Here is a 21,453-nt window from a genome sequence, read left to right on the forward strand (position 1 = left end):
GCCAACACAGCGGACATACTGCCACCTTTTGTCCCAAGCAGAGCGAAGCCCCAAAATGACGCTGCCTGTAACCACACTCACAGGGCACTGGGCCGTCTCCTCCTGTGCTATCTGTCCATCCCCTCTCTGTGGACATCTATATATCTACTTGTTTTTAAATCTTTCTCTCTCCATATCTATCCATCTGCTTTCTTGTCTGTCCTATCATATATCTCATTTAGGATCCATGATTCCCTCCTTATGGACAAGTCTGTAATGCGACTTGCCTTACTGCCATCTAGTGACTCGGTGTCGTTTGTTCTCCATCCGTTCTGACTTGGGACAGCTGCTCCTGAGGCTGCTTGATTTCCCTGAAATGTCGTTGTGCAGCTACTAGGAATCCTCACTATGATGCCTAAAATTTGCTGTTAAAATCCAATATGATATAGTCTATTTTAGCAGAGACATCCCCACATCCTGAGCAGGTTTACGGTCATCACAGGAATGCTGAGGACAAGGAAACACCAGCTTCTTTTTTCCACATCCTCAGTCTCGGCTACACAGAAAACTCCAAGGATAGACCGTGATATGCAGCTATCACCAGCTGATTCACTGCACCCACACCAAACACCTTCAAGAACTGGAAAAGTCAGTAAGATTCCCCCTGCAAACTCCACAGAGGCACTTCAGAGCACTCTGAAAACTTCTAAAAGCCTTTTTTTTGCCCCTTTTGGAGGTGACGCCTGAGCTTATCTCACCTGTCCTGGATGCTGACCTCAGTAATCACCTTATGGAGAGGTGGCCTCTTTGCATTCACTACTGAAAGAAGTGGGATGACAGACAGAGACTTGATTCCTTGACAGTGCAGAGTGAGTTGAAACAGCTCTTCTCCAGAGATGCTGTTCAGACAGACTAGCACTGATGTGAAGATCAAGAGGAAGTCCCAAGGCACCCTGGATGGTCAACAGGTAAAGGAGCTGTAAGCCGTGGTCATGCTGAGCAGTGCAGTGACCTCTCTGCAAGGCCAGGCAGCCTTGGACAGCAATTCCTCCTGTTCTGGCACTTAATTCTGGTTTGAATTAAGGCATCTGAGAAGGCATCACACCTCCGAGCTTGAAGGTTGGACTCTGCAAGATCCCCTGATGATTTGGCTCTTTCAATGGCTGCAAATCATTCAGGCGCTCTGATGAGTACGTAGATCTTGACCTGCAGTTTCCTTCTTGCTGGTTCTGTCTTTATTTTTCTCTTTTCTTTTCTTTTCTTTTCTTTTCTTTTCTTTTCTTTTCTTTTCTTTTCTTTTCTTTTCTTTTCTTTCCTTTCCTTTCCTTTCCTTTCCTTTCCTTTCCTTTCCTTTCCTTTCCTTTCCTTTCCTTTCATTTTCTTTTTTTATTTTTTCTTCTCCACTTAAAAGACATCCCCATGAATAGGGCAGCCTGTACTTGAAGTCTTAATACATTTTCCATGCCATCTGACAGGCTTTGCTGCATCTTCTTCAAACCATCTAGCCAAATGGTGCTGCAGACCAGGAAATTGGTGCTTTTTGTCTTTGGAGATGCTTGGTATCTCTATCCAGATTTCCCAAGCATCATTTCACCTACTGCCTTTCACGTTCTCAAACTTCCAGCTAATGCCTATCACTGTGCTCCAGCCCCTCAGTGTGATTGGTGGCACCGTGCTCAGTATCACATCCTACCACAACTTTTTCAGCATGATGCCAGACAGGTGAACAGCAAATAATCAAGCCCTCCAACCCTGCCTCCTCAACAGAAAGATCCAGAGCTGTATCTATCAGGAATCTGCAGTGTCAACAAAAACCAACCTTAAAAAAAAAAAAAAAAGATTTGTAGACATCCTTAGATCCCCAGGGTCTTCTGCATGCAATTAAATGAACTTGGGATTTTAAAACATTGGGAAAATAAAAAATAAAATAAAAATAAAAGATACCATGCACATACAATGTTGTGGACAAATGCAGGTTAATATGTGTATGACTGTTGTAACGGGGCATGTTTGCCATCTTCAGGAGTTGAGCAGGAACTGCACATATATGTTCAAAAAAAAGTGAGAAACAACAACTGATGTAAGTACATACAAAGTACTTGAAGGAAGAAATATTAATTCCAGGTCTCAGTGGATTTTACTAGGGGACCAGGTTATCCTCTCCAGTTGGATCTCTTCTTGCCTAACACAAGAAATCAGACCCTACAGGGGAAAACATAAAGAGGTAAAGCAAAAATTACCCTTAAATATTTTTGAAAAAAGAACACCAGAGCCTGAAAGTGTATTGCTTTTTTCTCCAGCTATCCCATAGAAGTTGTCTATAAATGAGCTGTCCTTGGGAGAAAAAAATAAAATAAAATAAAATAAAATAAAATAAAATAAAATAAAATAAAATAAAATAAAGATGAAGCAGAAGGCAATAGACACAGAAAGGAAGTTCTGTTTGTTGTTGTTGTTGTTGTTGTTTTGTTTGTTTGTTTTTGTTTGTTTTTGTTCCTTTCCCTTTCTTTCCATTCTGTTCCATTCAAGAGTTCAAAGAGGACTTAAAGATAAAAATCTTCTCATAGGAAACAGGATTTGCAAAATTATCCCCTGCATCCAAAGCTGTAACTCAGGATAGTGCCATTAACATCAGCAGTTATTCTGGTTGATCTTCCATCACTCATCCCGCAGCCATTGATGAAGAGAAAAGATCCACCAACATGCCGACACACCTTCCTTTCAATTTGAAGTACCTGGTGTCATAAGAGGTAAATTGTGTGCAAGCAAGTCCCTGAAGGCTGTTACTGCAAAGCCTTATGCTCCTGAGATTTAAGATCTTTCCTTTCCTTTCCTTTCCTTTCCTTTCCTTTCCTTTCCTTTCCTTTCCTTTCCTTTCCTTTCCTTTCCTTTCCTTTCCTTTCCTTTCCTTTCCTTTCCTTTCCTTTCCTTTCCTTTCCTTTCCTTTCCTTCCCTTCCCTTCCCTTCCCTTCCCTTCCCTTCCCTTCCCTTCCCTTCCCTTCCCTTCCCTTCCCTTCCCTTCCCTTCCCTTCCCTTCCCTTCCCTTCCCTTCCCTTCCCTTCCCTTCCCTTCCCTTCCCTTCCCTTCCCTTTCCTTTCCTTTCCTTTCCTTTCCTTTCCTTTCCTTTCCTTTCCTTTCCTTCCCTTCCCTTCCCTTCCCTTCCCTTCCCTTCCCTTCCCTTCCCTTCCCTTCCCTTCCCTTCCCTTCCCTTCCCTTCCCTTCCCTTCCCTTCCCTTCCCTTCCCTTCCCTTCCCTTCCCTTCCCTTCCCTTCCCTTCCCTTCCCTTCCCTTCCCTTCCCTTCCCTTCCCTTCCTTTCCTGCTGGTGTGCACTGAGAAGTGGCCAAAGGACATGATGGATGGAAGAGATCTCATCAACTAGCCAAAGAAAACATTTGTGCTTCAGTCTGGAATGTGGCTGAATTCATCCTCATCTGTGGTGGGAAATGCCACTTTCTTTAACAAGCCTGGATTATTTACAGTACACTCTGGTGAGAGTTCAAATGTCAAAACTGGACCCAACCTCTACTCGACTGAGAGGCCAACAAATAGAGGCATGCCACAGTGTATATGACGTGGAGATAAGAATAATACCAGAGAAAGATATCACAAAGTCCCTTTTGTTTCACCACACATCAAAAAAAAAAAAAAAAAAAAAAAAAAAAAAAAAAGAATGCATTGGGCATGGTCTCTTACTAGGTTATAAGCAGTATACAGAAATAAATGTATGTGAGCACACAGTTACTTGGAAGAGTGTTATGTGTTGTGATTTGCCCAAATACCTTGCCACTGCATGCCACCAGTGTCACATAGAGTCAGATAAATAGCGGGAGGTGTCTATTAAAAAAAAATACAAAAACAAACAAACAAACAAACAAAACATTTTGTGCTTGATTAAAAAACAATAGCTCTACACAGGATAGCAGTGGGGGTGGAGAGCTCTGTTCACAGGGTGCGACCACAGTCTTGATCGCCCCAGTGAGATGCATAAGGCCAACTTGTTCTAAGGAATTCAGGGTTTTTTCTTCCACTCATGAACACTTTGCCCAAGGGTGGGAGGGAAGGCGAGGGTGTAGAAGTGGAGAGAAGTTCTGGTAGCTGGGCAAGTCACAGTCAGATAGGAGAGGCACCTAAAGAAAATATCACCACCACAAAGCAACCCCTCCCTTGGTCCAGCATATAACCTCACTCAGGTGCCTTCACAGGGTAATCTGGGCATGCACGATCGCTGCCTCCCACAGTATATAAAGTACCCCACGAGGAAACAGCCCATATTCAGCACAAGAAAAGACATCCCAAAATGAAGGTTTTCTTCATCGTCCTCCTGGCAGCGGTCCTGTGCATGGACTCAGGTAAGATAGTCCCGCATCCTCTCCAGCATATCTTCAGCTAGGAGAAAAGGCTTTTTATGGGGTTTGGCAGTGAGGGAAGAAATGCTGATGCAGAAGTTTTAAGATGTTTGCTTTTTGTTAAGATGTCCTGGGTGCTGTAGTGGAAAAGAAAAAAATAGATCGTGTGTCTCTGCTGATCCTCGTGCTGGGTAGAACAGCTTCCAGGCAAGATAAGTCCTATAAAACACTGAATTTAACTGACATAAAAATTACTTAATTATTTAATTATATATAGGGTTTTTCGGTTTTGTTATTTTTTTTTCATAAAAGGGGGAAGGAGCATTATTATCACCCTTCCCATGCTATTAAGATGCCTCTTGCAGCATTTCTGCAAAGAAGTTTTGTTCCAGCTTGCTTTCTGACTCATTTTAAAAGTGGCCTCTGATGCTGCACAGATTGTTGGCGAGAAAGGAGGAGAGAAATGGGGAGAATACCACAGCATGTTTTTTTCTAGGCTGAATGGGTGATGGGTGGGATACAGGCAGCACAGATCTGTCACTTTTTTTGCCTGACTAGGAAAAAAACTGTTTAAAAACAGCTCTTCCCTATTACCAGAGAAGAGAAAATGCATATCTGAGCAGAAACTTGTCGCAAACAACAGAGGATGCTTAAGGAATAGACTGAGAAGGGTTTTGTACAGCCTTGGCCAGACCTTTTCCTCTGCCACCTTTCAGCAGAATGCTCTGAAAAGTGACTTTCACTGCATTAAAAGTCAGATAAACATGACAATAGAGTGTAGCACTACAGATAATCTGGGGTTTGGCTGCTTGCTGAATCAGCCATTTATATAAGAACATTTTGGAGAGGAGACCAAGATGTTCAAATTTCTTTTGTTCCTGCTCTGAATAACACTTATTTCTAGTTAGGACTTGTCTGTGTCCTGGAAAAGTATTTTAGGTTTAAGGGTATTGAAGAAACCGTGAGACAAGCCTGGCAGTCAGGGGGTTAAAGTGCTTCTGGATATTCACAGCACACTTAGAAGGCTGCAAAGCTCCAACGATGCCCTGGGGCACGGGGAGGTAATAGGAACAGGTAATTGCACCATGCTCTCACTCCTTGGGGGACTATTTTTCATCAGGACTAGACACTTGTAAACTACACTGCTTATTCTGCCTTGTCTTGACCCGTATCACTGCTCAGAAGGTGTTAACAGCACTGACTTTGGTCCCCCATGTCCATGATGGGGTGGGAATACGTGGTGACATGATAAAGTGACACAAAAGCCCTTTCTGCTCGCCTTTTGCTTTCTGGGAGGTAGTATGGGAGAGCAGGTGGGACAAGTTGGCCAAAAAGAGAGAAAGGGATGGAAGAAACCTTGCAAATCCCCTGCTCCACCCCTCCCTTTTCCTCTCTTTCCACTGGGCTTTCCCATTTCAATGGGGAAATGCCTCAGCTAAGGCTCACAAGCACCCTTGGCACAACACTCCTGTCTATAGAGGCAGGTGAAAAACATCAACCTGTCCTTTTGGGGACTTGATCCCTCCATCTCTGCTCAGTTCATGAGCAGAGTATCTCAAATGTTAAGGAAGGAGTAGCCCCCTTGACATTGACTGATGAGAGCAGATAACCAGCTGGTCTCTTTTTGCCCCCCTCCTTGTACTACCTACATCAGGAGCTGCTCCAGCACCTACCAAATATCCTCTCTTCCCAAGCAAGCATAACATTCTCCACCAAAAATGGAAAAAAAGAGACAAACACAACACTGTTTTCCCAATAACAGAGGTACTGCCTTCCTCTGAGCACCCACAAAAAGGGTTCTGATTCCCAGCACATGCACTAAATTTGGTTACCTGGAGAGCTTCAGATGGATTTTTCTTACAACCCCTCTCGGTCTCTTGCAGGTTCTTCTCTGAGGTGTTTCAGCTGCAAGTCAAAACTCAGCAACAACAACTGTAAGGAAGAAGTGAACTGCAGCGGAAAGAGCACATGCAAGACAGAAGTGATCAGTAAGGCACAGTGTGGGTGGGCAACGCGTGGGGGGGTTGTGTTGTTGGAGCCAGGCATGGCCCCAGCCTTGGGTGCCCAATCATCCCGACCTGATCTAGACACACCAGCTGGTGTGGGCCAGCGAAGACCAGTGTTCTTCAGGAAGAGAAAAGTCATCTGGTGAGAAGTGGCGAGGAAAAACTTTTGGATGAGCTCCAGTTTAGATAGGAATGACAGAAAACCAATGATTAACCCTTTTTGATATCTAATGTCTTAGTAGTGGTCCTGGCCATCACCAATGGTGTGATTACAAAGTCATGTGGATGATGTATCTCATAAATTGCTCTGTGTTGGCCAGTAGGTCATATGAAGTATTGAGCAGTATGGCCAGTGCCTGGAAAAATATTCGAGAGTGCAGCTGCTTTGTACTGCACATAGCTGAGCAGGGAAGTAGTGGTTAAGGACAAGGCAATATGAATAATATCAACCAATATCTCTCACCTGTGCAAAATAAAGCTTCTTTTTCTTCCTTAATATCAAAGATTTTTTGCTTACAAGGGCAGTAATCTTATAGCTTTGAAAAGTTAAATACATGGGTTGCAAATTAATGGGCTGCACTTCAGCAAAAGCTGATTAGGGAAATTCAATGGAAAGGACAGAATTTCACTTTGCCCGTCACAGCCAGCTCTGAATGCAACCAGCTTGTGTGTCTCCAGGTAAAATCTGTTAATGGATTATGACTTAATTCTTCCAATTTGGAAAAATAAAAGTAACCCTTGTTCACCCTGTGCAGATCTGTGGTGCCTGCTCAGTTGCTCTTGGGCGCAAAACCCATTGGTGGCATGTTCAAAGTCATCTGTCAGGCAGTGAATGCAATATCTCCAGTAGGCACCCTCCTTGTCAGTAGTGCACAAACCCACAGCCGTGCATTCACATAAAGAAGAGCCAACCTGCTGGCCTTACACACTAAGCTTGAATATGGCAAAGGCTTAGTGCTTTGATTAAATTATGCAAGACCAGGAGATCTCATGTAAAGTGTAATCTGACCATGGGGGGAAAACAAAACTAAACTAAACAAACAAAAAAAAAAACCAGGCCCTGCGTCTGACAAACAGTTCAATAATTCTGTTATATATGAAAGGGGCATAGGAGCATAGCCCTGTTTCTGTAATTCCTCTGGATGGTAAAAGGCTCCATGTAATGAAGGTGTATAGGATAGGTGCAAAGATTGCCCCCCACACTTGTTCCTCATCCGTTTGTAGTGTAGACTCCCAGACAAAGCTGTAAATGGCTGCTTTTGTTATTAACTATGTTATCAACATTTATGCAGGTGGTGTTCTTTCAGAAGCCCCTGAGAACTGTGCTGTGGAACACACTGCCTCAAGCAAGAGATCAAGGATTGAATTCCTTCCCTCCCTGCTGACAAACTGACACCCCAAAAATAAAACCTGCAATAGCAAAACATGTAGATATTTTTAAAGATATTTTCTTTTCCCATGCAGTAAACCTAGATAAGAATTAACATCTTATTATTCAGATCAATGATCCTTGGCTTGGGTAACATTTCACTGAGTCCTTGGAGTAATGGTCCTGTTTCCTTCCAGGGATCATCGGGCTCTTCAACATCATCAGCAAGGGCTGTGAATCAACATGCGAAGCAGACTTTCAGGACTTCAAAGTGGGCAACAGGAATGTCTCTTGCTGCAGCACCGACCTCTGCAACGTCAATGCAGCTGGCAGTGTGAGGTGCAACTATGGGATGGCAGCAGGGATATCAGCCAGTGTGCTCTGGGCCTTCCTGAACAACAGATGGTGAGGAGGAAAGAGGAGTCCCATGACCACGGGAAGTCTTGGAGCACCCCTGTTATGATGGGAATTGTAGCTGGAAGCAATTTGGTGTGTTGCATACAGCGTCTTTGGAGCTGATGGCAGATCTTTGCCTTATGATAGCTTCTTGATTGCTATTACTGTATTGCTGTATTGCTGCTAGATGAGAAAATGTGTGTGCATAGAATCCATGTAACACCTAAAATATACTTATTTCTAAATCAAATGTGAGTGTGTTACATGTGTATCACTCAGGCGTGTATTCCAACTATCAGCAAGACCTGCAGGTGCATCTGTTTTGCATGTCTGGCCATTGCTCAGTCTTGGTCATTGCAGTGTAATGACCATGTGTGCTGTGAGATGCCATGGCACAGCAGAATAAGGGTGGCAACTGTACCTCCAAAACTTGAAGGGCCATAATTTATGACAAATTCTGGAGGGCACATGCCCCAGGAATTACACCTGAAAAGGAACTTACTTGTGACCAAGATCCTGGGATCTTACAGTTTGTTAGCTACAACACAAGACAAAAGAAATGCCCATGTTCCCTGCTACATGTGCTTATGGTCACTAATACACCTTCCCACAGCTCTAGTATCCTTGGGATGGTGGGCAGACCGGCACAGTCAGGTACCTGGAGCACCATGGCAGGCAGTAACTGTTGGAGAGAAGTGGAAAGTGTGTTCTCAGTGTGTCCTGGTTGATCCATGGGTGACCTGAGGTTGCCTGCAAGTTGTGGGTTTGCCCGCAAGTCTTTGTGAAGTCAGCACAGCAGTGGGTGGAGGACTGAAAGGGAGGGAGGTTGGCCAAGTGCCCCATTTTCCTCCCTCATACCCTAAGGACTCCTGGAACTGCAAAGGATCTGCAGAGCCACAGGCTGAAATAACAGAGAACCATTTATTTGGAAGAGATGAGTCATCTGCAGATGACCAGAGCACCCATTGCCATGGGACAAAGGCCAGCATCAAATTTTGGATGAAGTCAACGGATGTCAGAGAATAATGACACTGTCTGCTGTTGTGAAAGAGAAAAGTACCTAAATCCTTGGGACACTAGGCATTAACAAGCTGTTAATTGTAAGAGGCAGGGAAGGGGTTTTCCCAAAGGGTAATCCAGGATGAACCACCTTCTTCATACTGGGACTGTCTGGTTATCAGCAGAGGGAGGATATTGGACATCTGTGGGGTATTTTATTTCAGTTCTTGCAAACCTCCTGAGTCTCAGTCACTGCAAAGGAGGCTCATCCATCTGTATGCATCCCAGCCGGGCTGTTTTCTGCATGGCTGACCAGCTCCATGACCTCTCCAATCCAGGGGCTCATCTTATGCTGTAGGAAGGTCCCTGACCTGCTACTGCCCTGTGCCCACTTTCTCAAATAACTCCCAGGCAGTGAGGCATGTCCACATCCAGGCATGGTTCCCACATGCCATAGTCACAGCAGCATGACTATGATGGCCCTGCCTGGAGACTGGGAGTTTGGCTGTATGGGAATGGTCAAAACCTGTTAGCAAGCCCAGCCAGAGGAGCCCTCAGGGATGTTCAGTGAGGTGCAGCATCTGTTATCAGCTCCCAGCTGCTGGAGAGGTCAAACGCATTTAGTGTAGGGATATACCTGGAGTTTTTGCATGTACTGTGGGGTGAGGAGAGGTTTGATATCTTAATGTGAGGACCAGCTGCGATGGGCACAGTAAAGAACAGAGTAGGAAGCGTCTGCAGACACGATGTGGTACAAGCTGGTGGAACTCACTGCCTCTTGATGGGTCCTGGCATGGTACTTGCAATAACAAGACACTTCACTCCCCGTTCAGGTCACCGACAGACAGTCTCAAAAACAACTTAAATCTGGGAAGGGTTAGGAGGTGGCACACTTAGAAAAATGACTCAGCCATGGGTCAGAACCAGGGCTGGGTCAGGGCAGGACCAGGAAGAGGACTGTTTTCACAGGTGCTGTGACTGCATGTTGACAAAAAGGCTGGCCTCCCCTCCTGCCTTGCAACCCCCTAATAAACACAGACAGGAATTGTTCCCTCCTGTTCTGCACCCTTTTTCAGCAGTGTGCTCGGTTAGTGCAGCCAAGCTGGCATCACACAAATACACAAGCTCTGGCTGAAGGTCAGTTTGCTGAGAAAATGTGCTGAGAGCTGTTTGCTGGGTCAAACGCAACATTTTTTTGAAAACAAGGCTATGTATTATTCCCCCATAAAAGTTGTTTCTTTTGCTGGGTGAGCAGTTCTATCAGTTCTTCTCACACTTTCTTTCCACACTTTTCTTCTTTCCATACTTATCAGGAAGGCCTAAAATTGACAGTGCTTTTAAACAACTCAATCTACCATGTATGCAAGAGATTTCTATACCTTCAGGATCATTCATTTAAATAATAAAGAGATGCACAATAAAATGGATTTTTTTTTCTTTCAAAGGGCAGTAGTTACATTTTCCAAAAAATGCATTTATATTATGGACTGAAAGTAAAACCAATTCTCCAGTGAGGGTACCTCCTACAGATGGGAAAAGTAAAAAAAACTCTGATCTGGAATAAATGCCTTGGGATGATTTTTATGATAAGAAACACTATAAATGTACATTCAGAGTAAAAGAAAAGTGTTTATTGGATTATTTCTATGGTACTGTATTTGCTGCTGGTAGTATTCATTATCTCTGTGGATAGGGATTAGGGCATACAGCATTTCCTATGGCCCATCAGCAGTTACAATCAGTGTCTGTACCTGATTTGAAAAAACGTCACCAAGGATACCTGAATTGAGCCCAATTTGCTGCAGCTGGTTAAAAAACATTTTCATGACATTGGAGAACATCTCTGGTGCTGAGAGACAAGATGAGCCAGTATTTAAGGACCAGTGGTTCCTCGCTGTGCTTTGCGTCTCTTTTGTGGCCTGGGGCAAGTTGCACAGCCTCTCCATACCTCTATCTTGTACAGATGTTATCAGGTGCAATCTATCAAGAGATGTTCACATAGTGACTTTAATGGGGACAGGCGAAAGACACAGGCTAAAAATAAGCCTGAAAAGAGTGAGCTAGTGTAACGTAGGCAGGGAAGGACTGCCTGCTACCCACCCACCCTGCACAGCCACATTCCTGCTCACTATTATGCACACACAATTGTGCAACAAGGTTTTCAATGATCCAAACAGACGGAGGGAGAGCCCACAGCTAGCTCTGCTCTCACAATCAATCAGTCACTAGGCTGTCACTAAAAACAATCAACAGACCTGCCCTTTGATTTCAGAACATCCCTAAAGTAACTGCACCCATCACTCACCCTGGGCAAGGCTGGCTGGGCAAGGCTGGTGAAGCCAAGCTCATGCCATGCCATGCTGACTCATCCCACTCCCATTCTGCCTCTTAAAAACTGTGTGGCAGAGAGATCCCGAAGTAGTTCAGTTCTGATCTTACCTTGAGCTCTGTTGATGCCTTTCTAAGCTAAATCAGGACTCCTTGAAAAGCAGATTCTGCACCCTTGCTTCCTCTTGATACACAACTCTGTGGATACTCTTGATACACAACTCCTATTGCAGCCCTGATCTTATCTCTGTAGGGGTGCTCTGGTTTATATCTACTAGCCCATATTATGTGGACATTGCTTTATAAAGTTACCAGCCTATTTAAACACCTTTATATACCTCAGCTGTGTTCACCACCCACTCTGCAATGGCCCCAATGCCCCTCATGGGCTCATGTTAATCTCTGCCAGTGCTTCTCCATGTGAATCACTTCTAGACACTGTGGACCCAGCCCCTGGCTCTCCATGCCCAGGGTAGTTTGACTGCCCCCTGCAACAGAGATGACTGGTGTAGGTCTGCATCAGGAAAGGAAAAAGTTTCACTCCCTCCCACCTGGTTACTTTCATTAGAGATTCAATCTGGTTTTGAAGGAATTTGTGGAATGAGGACTTCACCCAGACCCGGTGAGTGAAAGTGGAGCAATGGGCAGGGAGGGGACTTGTTTTTGTCAGGGGTCACTGCATGTTGAGTTATTTGCAGGCACCCACCCGTCTTCCCAGGTGGCAGTGGAGGGGTGTATCCACAATGTCACACACATGGGTGCCTTCTGTCCACACTACTTGTATTTATGTCTTCTGCTTTCGATTTGTACACAGCTGCATCCTTTAAGCCTGTTTTCTGCTATGTAGTAAGGAGGTGTGTATGTTTGCTCCCCCAGACAAATTCAAGAAGAAATGGTGCAATCTCTGGCTGTAACATCCAGTGTTTCTGTAGTGAAGAGAAAGGTGTTCATCCTGCTTAAAATACTGACGTTGAGAGAGACTAGCTTTTATGATGCCAAGTCAACTGCAGTGATTAAAAGCCATGCTGAAGAGAGGAAGCCTTGGCTAAGATTCAAACAACCATTTGAGATGTGATAATTTGAATACATCTGACCTATTCCTTTACACTTTAAACGAGCTCTAGAAAAAAAAAAAGGAAGGTTAGATTTGACATTATAAGCCGACCATTCAAAGTTTAAATGTGAACATTTAGAAGAAAACAATTAAGAAAACAACCCTCCCTGCTCTTTCTTTGGCATGCCATAGAGAAGCAGGGAATGGCAATCCTTTGACAAGGGTGTATTGCTCATGTACAAGCAGTGCTTCTGGACCGAATCCAACTGCCTGGCAGTAAAATGGCAGAGAATTTCACAAAAGTTCTCACACCCATGTACTATCAAATACACTTATTTCTCTGCCCTTCATAGAATCATAGAATCATTCAGGTTGTAAAAGACCTCTAAGATCATCTAGTCCAACCTTTAACCTAGTACTGAAGTCCACCACTAAACCATGCTACTGAGTTCTACATCTCCACGTTTCTTGAAGACCTCCATGGATGGTGACTCAACCACTACCCAGGGCAGCCTGTTCCAATGCTGCACAACAATTTCAGTAAAGAAATTTCTCCTAATATCCAACCTAAACCTTCCATGGTGCAACTTGAGACCATTTGCCCTGATCTTATCACTTGGTATGTGGGAGAAGAGACCGATCCCTACCTCACTATAGCCTCTTTTAAGGTAATTGTAGGGCATGATAAGATCTCCCCTGAAGACTCCTTTTCTCTTTCCCAGCTCCCTCAGCTGTTCCTCATAAGACTTATTCTTATGACCCTTCACCAGCATTTTTGGCTTTCTTTGGACACTCTCCAGCACCTCAATGTCCTCCTTGTAGTGAGGGGCCCAAAACTGAGCACAGTACTCAAGGTGCAGCCTCACCAGAGCTGAGTACAGGAGGATGCTCACCTCCCTGGTCCTGCTGGCTGCACTATTTCTGATACTAGCCAGGATGCTGTTGGCCTTCTTGGCCACCTGAGCACATTGTTGGCTCATATAAGCCAGCTATTAACCAATACCCTGAGATCCCTTTCCAACAGGCAGTTTTCCATCCACTTTTTTCCCAGCCTGTAGCTCTGCATGGGGTTGTTGTGCCCCAAGTGCAGGTCCTGGCACTTGACCTTGTTGAACTTCATACAGTTGACCTCGACCCATCGGTCCAGCCTATCCAAGTCCCTTTGCAGGGCTTTCCTACCTTCGAGCAGATCAACACTCAAGCCTAACTTGACATTGTCTGGAAATTTACTGGAGGTGTACTCGATCCCCTCATCCAGGTCACTGATGAAGGTATTGAAGAGAACTGGCCCTAATACTGAGCCTTGGGGGACACCATTAGTGACAGGCATCCAGCTGGATTTAGCTCCATTTACCATGACTCTTTGGGCACAGCCACCCAGCCAGTTTTTAACCCAATGAAGCGTACGCTTGTCCAAGCCATGAGCAATCATCTTCTTCAGGAGAATGTTGTGGGAAATGGTGCCAAAAGCCTTATGGAAGTAGACCACATCCACAACCTTTCTATCATCAACTGAGCACATCACCTTGTCGTAGAAGGAGATCAGGTTCGTCAAGCAGGACCTGACATTCTTAAACCCATGCTGACTGGGCCTGATCGTCTGGTTGTCCAGTAAATGCTGTGTGATGGCACTCAGGATACCTCCATGAGCTTCCCTGGTGCCAGGGTCAGACTGACAGGCCTGTAGTTTCCCAGATCCTCCTTCTGGCCCTTCTTGTAGATGGGTGTCACATTTGCTAACTGCCAGTCAACTGAGACCTCCCCTGATAGCCAGGAGGCTATCATAATCCTATGCAATTAATTTTTCTTCCTTCCTGTTTCTGAAACAAATTCTCTGCTACCAGGTATTCTTCAAATACTGCAGCTCTCCACCATTTCTCCATGGGAGCCCCCAGGAGGATGGGGAAAGGAAGTCATTTCCTTGGCCATGGGGACCTGTCAATATGACGTCTTCCAGCACCCATGGGAAACAAGGAGCCTGAAGACAGTTACAAGCATGTCCAAGTTGGAAGTGCAATACTAGCTACTACTCAAACTTCAATCTGTTAAAGAAATCTTGATCTGAAGATCTGATGACAGTAACATCTGAGATAAAGGCAATGAAACAGAACAATGTTGGCCTGAAGAAATACCCATCAGCCAAGAGCCATTCATATCAGAGAGCAGGAACACCCACGGGTTGGATGGAAAATTGTCCCATATTTCCGAGGCTGGAAATTCGAGGATGACCCTTACTCATCATGCTAATGCAGGTGGAGTTACTTCCCAAAAGCCCGGGAAAGCTTTTACGGCCTGAGGTCAAGAACCCAACAGAAGCCCAAAGAAGCCAACAGAGAAACCTTATTGCTGACCTTGACACCTGTGAATATGGAGGCTGCAAGCCACACAGCTGGAGGAAAGGGTGAGGACATGTGGGCACAAGAGATGCAGACTTTGTCTTTCTTGTTGGCAACAGGCGCTGTCATTAAAGGCAGCAAAGAACAGACATATCTCTGAATCTCACCATCATTCCCTCCCTGTGCTCAAACTTTCCTCTGAGGACAGCAAAAATACTTATCTCCTATTCCTTCCTGGTCTACCTGATGTCCAGCTTCATCACAAGCACCATAATACTGTAACCAAGCCAACAGCTTTCCTTCACTCTGTCTGTGACCTGCTCATGACTCCTTCTCATCTCACCCATGTTCCAGCAACACCATTTCAACAATTGCTTCCATGACCTGGTTTTGTACAGATTTGTGTCTGTTGTTTCCCTTAATGTCTATGAAAGCTGAGGTCACCATGCAGTCTTTCACAAATAGAAGATGTCTCTCTTTTCTATCCCTACACGTTTCATAGCAATTTTAAGGACTAGACTGGTTCAAAAGTTCCTAGAGACAGTCAGATGGGCAGAAAATACGTCTGTATAAATGTACACAGTGTGACAATTGAAGGAAAAGAGGTTAAGAAATTATCAAAATAAGTCTCATTCACACAGTTTTATATTTACTAAGCACTGAGCCCTGTCCAGGTCTTCAATAAAGCACACAGGTGATTTCCAATTAAAGTTCAATCACAGAACAGAATGACTACCCAGAGAATATTGCCCAGCTAGATTTATACCTAACCTAGGTATAGAAACTTCCACGGTCTCATTTCTGCATAGAACTCCATAGGAAGATATAAAGTCTACACTAAGGAAGAACTTAAGTTCTTGCAGGACTTTTATCAGTGATCCATAAAAGTCGGGAATTCACTGATGCAGAACAAATTCAAATGCAGACATTATCATGGCCTCCACCACAATATCATTTCCCCTTGTGGTACTTTTTAACATTATTTTATGGGTTCTAAGGCCCAGTTAAGGATTAATCAAAACCATGAAGGACCTATGTAACCCATTATACCACCTGCTAGGAACCCCCCTAACAAGCTCTAGAGGTGGGATATATGTACATATGACTCAGAAATTCAAGATGGGTAAAGGATAAAAAAACATTACCTTTAAAATCACAGAAACCAAAATACAAACAATTTACTACTTTTCTAACCTTCAGGGTTTAGTCCAGCAAGCTCCAGGCTGAGAGGTTTCAGCTATGCTAAAAAATTAAGCTAGGCCAGGGGACACTTCTGAGCACTGAAGATTAGCCATGCCTACTGTTACCTAGCGTGGGTTAGGCCCAAGGATCTGCCAAACAGTTCCTGGCTATGACAGAGGAATTAACACAAGCTAGTGACCATTTCCAGGATGCAGTTTGGATGTCATCACTCTTTTTTTTTTTTGGCAGGAAGAAGAGTCACACACCATTAATTGCTAGTCAAATTCAGTGCCAGAGACTGGTCTTGGTCATCTTTAATTTTTTAGGTACCTTCCCAAATCAGTTTTAACCAAAATGCCATGTCTGTTGAAGTTGAAATATGCAGAAAATACTGAAGAAGAGGATTTTTATTCAGGCACTGAAGAATTGTGAGTAAAATGTGGTATGATGCTCTCGTCTAAATGTGGGATTTCTGGAGCAGGAGACAGAAACAGTCATGCAGGAAGGATAGTTGGCCTGACCCAGCAGCTGGTATATAAATCTCAATTACTACAGCACCAATCTGTGCAAGCTAAACTGGTTTGTCATTAATTAATATCAGCAGCTACATGCTAAATATCCTGAGGATGAAAATCCCTCTTCCAAATGGATGCAGGAGTTCTCATTCTGAGCCATTCCCTCCCAAATCCTTGGGAAAGTGCCTTCAGCCAGTCAGTACCTCAATCCCAGTAAAGGCTGCCAAAAGAGACATCTCTTTCCTTTGCCTTGCAAGACAGAGCTGCATATTTTTATTCTTGTTGCTCAGCAGGTATAGCTATCACCCAAACTGCACCAGTTCATTTACCTGTAAAAGTGGACTTCCAAATTTATAGGACTCTTGTGCTGAGGGAGGTCAACATGGGTAACACTGTACCCCCTTCTGGAGAAGTGACTCTTCCCCAAAGACCACTTTATTAGAGTGAAAAAGGTGCAAAGAACAGAAATAGACGACCTGCTCTCTGGGATGGATGTTTATTCCCCAAATGTGGAACAGAAGAGATTAATATTTTCCTGCACATATTTCACCATGCTTCCTGTAATGCAAAGGGTGTAGCAGAACTAAATGGGAAGCCAATCTACAGCACTGTGTGGGTACTTCAAGGCAAATTCCTTGTCATCACCACCCTGATGATTCATCCTGAAATACAAAACACTGGACACCTTTACATCACAGAAATTACCCTGAAACATTCTCTTCCTCGCTTCTGGCTTTGGGATTAAGATGTTGATGTAAACAAGCCCAAAGTTTTCCTCTTTCCTATTCAGTGGTGTGATAAGAAGCAGTCGTTATCCTGAAATAACCAAGGATGTAAAAGGCAGAGTGGCCATGCGAACACCTCTGAAGATGCCTGGTAAGAGGGGCTGTGCTGGACTACCTCACATAATGGGGATGATGTTTATTCAAGAGGAGACTAAGAGGAAAAGGGCCTTATCTACTGCATCTACATCTTTAACAGGACCATGGAAGAATTCAAGAATAACACCTCTGTCTCAAAAGCCCACAACCAAGTGAATATTTCATTTCTGTCACCCTTATTATCCTACTCACACCTCCCCAGGAGTATCTAGACAGAGTTGACATGAGGTTTGTCAATGTGTTGAGCAGAAGTGAAGTGTGGGTGTCTCTCATCTTACATGGGGTGACTTTCAAAACTGCTTAGGTCCCCCCATACGCAACAGAGATGCTGCCTGGTTGCTTCTTTCTTCACCACCCATTTCTACCACTCCACATACCCCCATCCTGGATTACTAGGGCACTGGCATAGAAAAAAATAGGCCTTGGCCTGTGGAAAATCTCATTTCATCTGTGCCCAGAGCTGAGCATTATTCCTGTCCATGCACTCTAATTTCTAGCTATGGGAGATATTTGCACATTTAGAATAGCAAATGATGCATCTATGCAACATTTTTGGGGGCAGGACAGTACTGTTAGGCCCACTGAACAGATGGTTGTTGAAGGCTGTGGAGACTAGGCTGCGTCAAAAGAAACGTGGCCAGCAGGTCAAGGGAGGTGATTGTCCCCCTCTGCTCTGCTCCTGTGAGAACCCATCTGGAGTGCTGTGTTCAGCTCTGGGGCCCTCAGCACAAGAAGGACACAGATCTGTTAGAGTAGGTCTAGAGGAGGGCCATGGAAATGATCAAACAGCTGCAGCACCTCTCCTATGAAGAAAGGTCAAGAGAGTTGAAGTTGTTCTGCCTGGAGAAGAGAAGGCTCCAGGGCTGCAGCCTTTCAATATAAAAAGGGGGCTTATAAGAAAGATGAAGAAAGACTTTTTACCATAGCCTATAGTGACAGGATAAGGGGCAACAGTTCTAAAATGAAAATAGATTTTAATGGGATATAAGGAAGAATTTTTTCATGGTTATGGTGGTGAGACAGATTGTCCAGAGAAGTTAGGGATGCCCCATCATTGGAAGTGTTCAAAATCAGAATGGACAGGGCTTTAAGCAACATGATCTAGTGAAAGATATCCCTGCCTGTGGCACGGGGGTTGGACTAAATTATCTTAAAGTATCCCCTCCAACCCAAACAATTCTATGATTTTATGATTCTATGATTTACCATCTTTCAAGGTCTTTACAGCAAATATTAAACAAGAGAACTCCAAGATCAGTTCCTCAGGAACTGCACTACTGCCCTCCTCCAGACTGATATCTTCCTCCCAACACTTCAAAAACTTTCAACCCTTCAACTTCCAATGTTTTAAAAAGTTCTCACCATGTTCGTATTTCACTTCATTTTGTGTTTTCTGTCTTTCCATGTTTTTACCCTCTTTAAAACACCACTCTTAATCCTGGTATTTTATTGATGTCAGAAAAATGACTCAGCAGGATTTTTCCCCCTCCTTTCTTTCTTGTAGGCAATTTGTGATCATGCAATACCATCTCAAAACTGATCAATTTATGAACAGCGTTTGGACCTGTTGGTCAATATGCTGTGTCTGTAAGAGTTAGAGGATGGAAAATGTCCTTTATTTCCTTGCTTCAACTTGAACACATTAAACTCTTTCATTCTACACCAGGTGTGGTTATTTCTATTTCTGGACACCTGTCCTCATGCTGCCATTACTCCCAAAGTCAAAATCTTTCCATATTGAATATGTGGTTTGATTTAATACTCAAGTTTTCATCCTATTCCACCTTCACTACTTTATTTTGTCTCCCAATGTAAGGGCTGTGATTTTAATGCTGTAATGTCCTTCCTGTTACCTAAGTCATTATGACTATTACAAATTTTCACTTTATATATTTCTTAACCTCTGACATGTCATTTAGCCTGCTTCTCAGTTTTTCTTTCCACTCTTTCTAGGCTTCTCTCTTATTCCCACTATAAACTTAAACATGTTTTTTTTTTTTTTTTTTCACTCATTTCAGCCCACAGTTCTTTTTCTGTAGATGTTTATTCCTAACTTTTCCTCTTGTTAGGAAAACATATTCTAGACATCTCTCTGAATTTTTGATTGTAGGGAACCGCTGGATTCATGTCTCACAATCACATTTTTGAGCTCAAATTTCACTCACTCTTTCCGTAGCCACTGTATAACAACACATCTTTAGTATCTGTTTAACGTAAACTCAATTAATCCAATACTAGACAGGATCAGGGGAGAATATTGTTCCAAGTGTGTTAGGTTCCTGAGTCCAGCCATCACATTATGCCATTTCAATAAACAGATCTACAAGGAGGGGATACATGGGGGTGGAATGGAAAAGATGATTGATCTGTGTTGTGGGCGGCTAAATGGAGCTGAAGACAGATAAGATTTAAATAAATTTGAGCAACTAAGCTCTTGACAGGCAGCTGAGCTCTGGAAACCTAGGATGCCCAAGATCAACACACTTAGAGGAGGAAAAAGGAGAGGCCATTGGTCTTTTCATTTGGAAACCAGTGATGAATGAGGAAGGAACCCGATTGTATTGGGAAGGATTGGCAAAGCCCTGTATGGGGATGGTATTTCTTTTATGATGGTTATTTTATTCAAGACACTGACTCTAAACCGAGGATGGCTAAGAAGAGAATAATAACAAAAAAAAATCCGGGAAACATTATCCTATGCTGTTGTCATTTGAAGACATATATCAAAAACATGCATTCTTCATTAAGCATGGGGGGAGGGTGGAGAATATTAATTACTGAAAATACTGGACACCACGCATTACAGCCATTCTCATCCTACACTTCCAAGAGCATCCTTATCTCTATCATTAACCTTATCTTTATTCATGACCAAAGTGACAGATTTTCAAGTATTGATCTTTTATTCATAAAATCACAACAGATTTATTGTGTTGCAAGTTTACTGAATCCCAGGGTATGAATTACAGTAGTTTGTAATTACTCTCTGTTCTCCTTTGCAAATAAGTCTTGCTGATGTTTCATCCAACTTATTCCATAACAATATTCAGTCACTGTTATTCATGCAGCAGTAGCTTCAAAATGCACCTGTATTTTTGGCTTTCTCAATTATTTTTCTTTCCAAATTAAACCTGTAAGTAGCTCCTTCAGAAAAATTTCCAACAGACATCCAGTAGCATCACAGACAATTATGCATTCCATTCAACTTAATAATGCCCTGATGTTAGGAGAAAGGAAGACATACTTAGAACATTGTCAGGAAGTCCCTAACAAACAATGTTACACAAAAAAAAAAAAATAAATAAAAATAAATATTTTTTGCTAAGAGCAAAATATTTCTCTTGATTTGGAAACGAAAACACCTTTTCCACACCTGTAGCCTGAGCCTACACAGAAGATCCCTGACCAGAGCACAGAACAAGCTTCTTCCATCAATCATCTACCTAGTGCAGCTCCACCCCAAAAGCAATGCTGGGAATGTAAACAGAAAGAGGCCAGTGGAATTTTTCCATCAGGATGACGAGAGCTGTTATTACTGCTTTACCTCCAAAATAATCTTGAAGTCCCACAAAATAAGTCCATGAGCTAACAATATTCATAGCCAGACATATCTTCAGGTGTTGCTCTGTCCTCAAAGTCTGAAGACGCTTTGAAGGTAGCAGCCTCCAGAAAACTCCAGTCCACCAAAAGTATCTGAGCCAATTTAGAGCCCTCCCAACACCCTGAGTGTAGGCTCATAGACATCTGGAATGAGCTGCTCTTGTGTAATATTCCTGTCCATGTCCTTTTCAAACCCATTCCCAGGGAACCATATTCAGATTTTTTTTTAACACTTCCACTGGCCACTCAGCTCCTTCTCAAAGATAATAATGTTTTGTGGGGACATCAGACTTTGTCCCTTCCAAATCAACAAGCATTGGAGTAGGATGCACCTGACAAAATGTACATTTTTTGCTATGGAGAGGTCTCCAGATGAGCTAGTCCTCATCTTTGAAAGGTGTCTTTCAAAGGTAGCTAAGGGAAATGTAATCCACAGTGCCATTAATTTCTTGTTGAGGCAA

General features: G+C 43.4%; 1 protein-coding gene across 1 annotated transcript; it reads left to right on the plus strand.

Moving 5' to 3' along the window:
* The first annotated feature begins 4,225 nt into the window (after positions 1 to 4,225).
* PSCA (prostate stem cell antigen) lies at positions 4,226 to 8,110 on the plus strand. The gene is made up of 3 exons (XM_035566400.1): positions 4,226 to 4,329; positions 6,210 to 6,314; positions 7,899 to 8,110. The coding sequence occupies exons 1-3, from the start codon at positions 4,278 to 4,280 to the stop codon at positions 8,108 to 8,110; spliced, it is 369 nt and encodes a 122-aa protein (XP_035422293.1). The 5' UTR covers positions 4,226 to 4,277.
* Positions 8,111 to 21,453: the final 13,343 nt, after the last annotated feature.

Source organism: Cygnus atratus, chromosome 2, assembly GCF_013377495.2.
Source record: "Cygnus atratus isolate AKBS03 ecotype Queensland, Australia chromosome 2, CAtr_DNAZoo_HiC_assembly, whole genome shotgun sequence".
Classification (NCBI taxonomy): domain Eukaryota; kingdom Metazoa; phylum Chordata; class Aves; order Anseriformes; family Anatidae; genus Cygnus; species Cygnus atratus.

Bases quoted from the DNA above. Each gene is read 5' to 3' on its own strand.
- PSCA (XM_035566400.1), top strand. From the start codon at position 4,278: ATGAAGGTTTTCTTCATCGTCCTCCTGGCAGCGGTCCTGTGCATGGAC. The intron at 4,330-6,209 runs GTAAGATAGTCC...GGTCTCTTGCAG, and splicing joins GGTCCTGTGCATGGACTCAG to GTTCTTCTCTGAGGTGTTTC. The intron at 6,315-7,898 runs GTAAGGCACAGT...GTTTCCTTCCAG, and splicing joins ATGCAAGACAGAAGTGATCA to GGATCATCGGGCTCTTCAAC.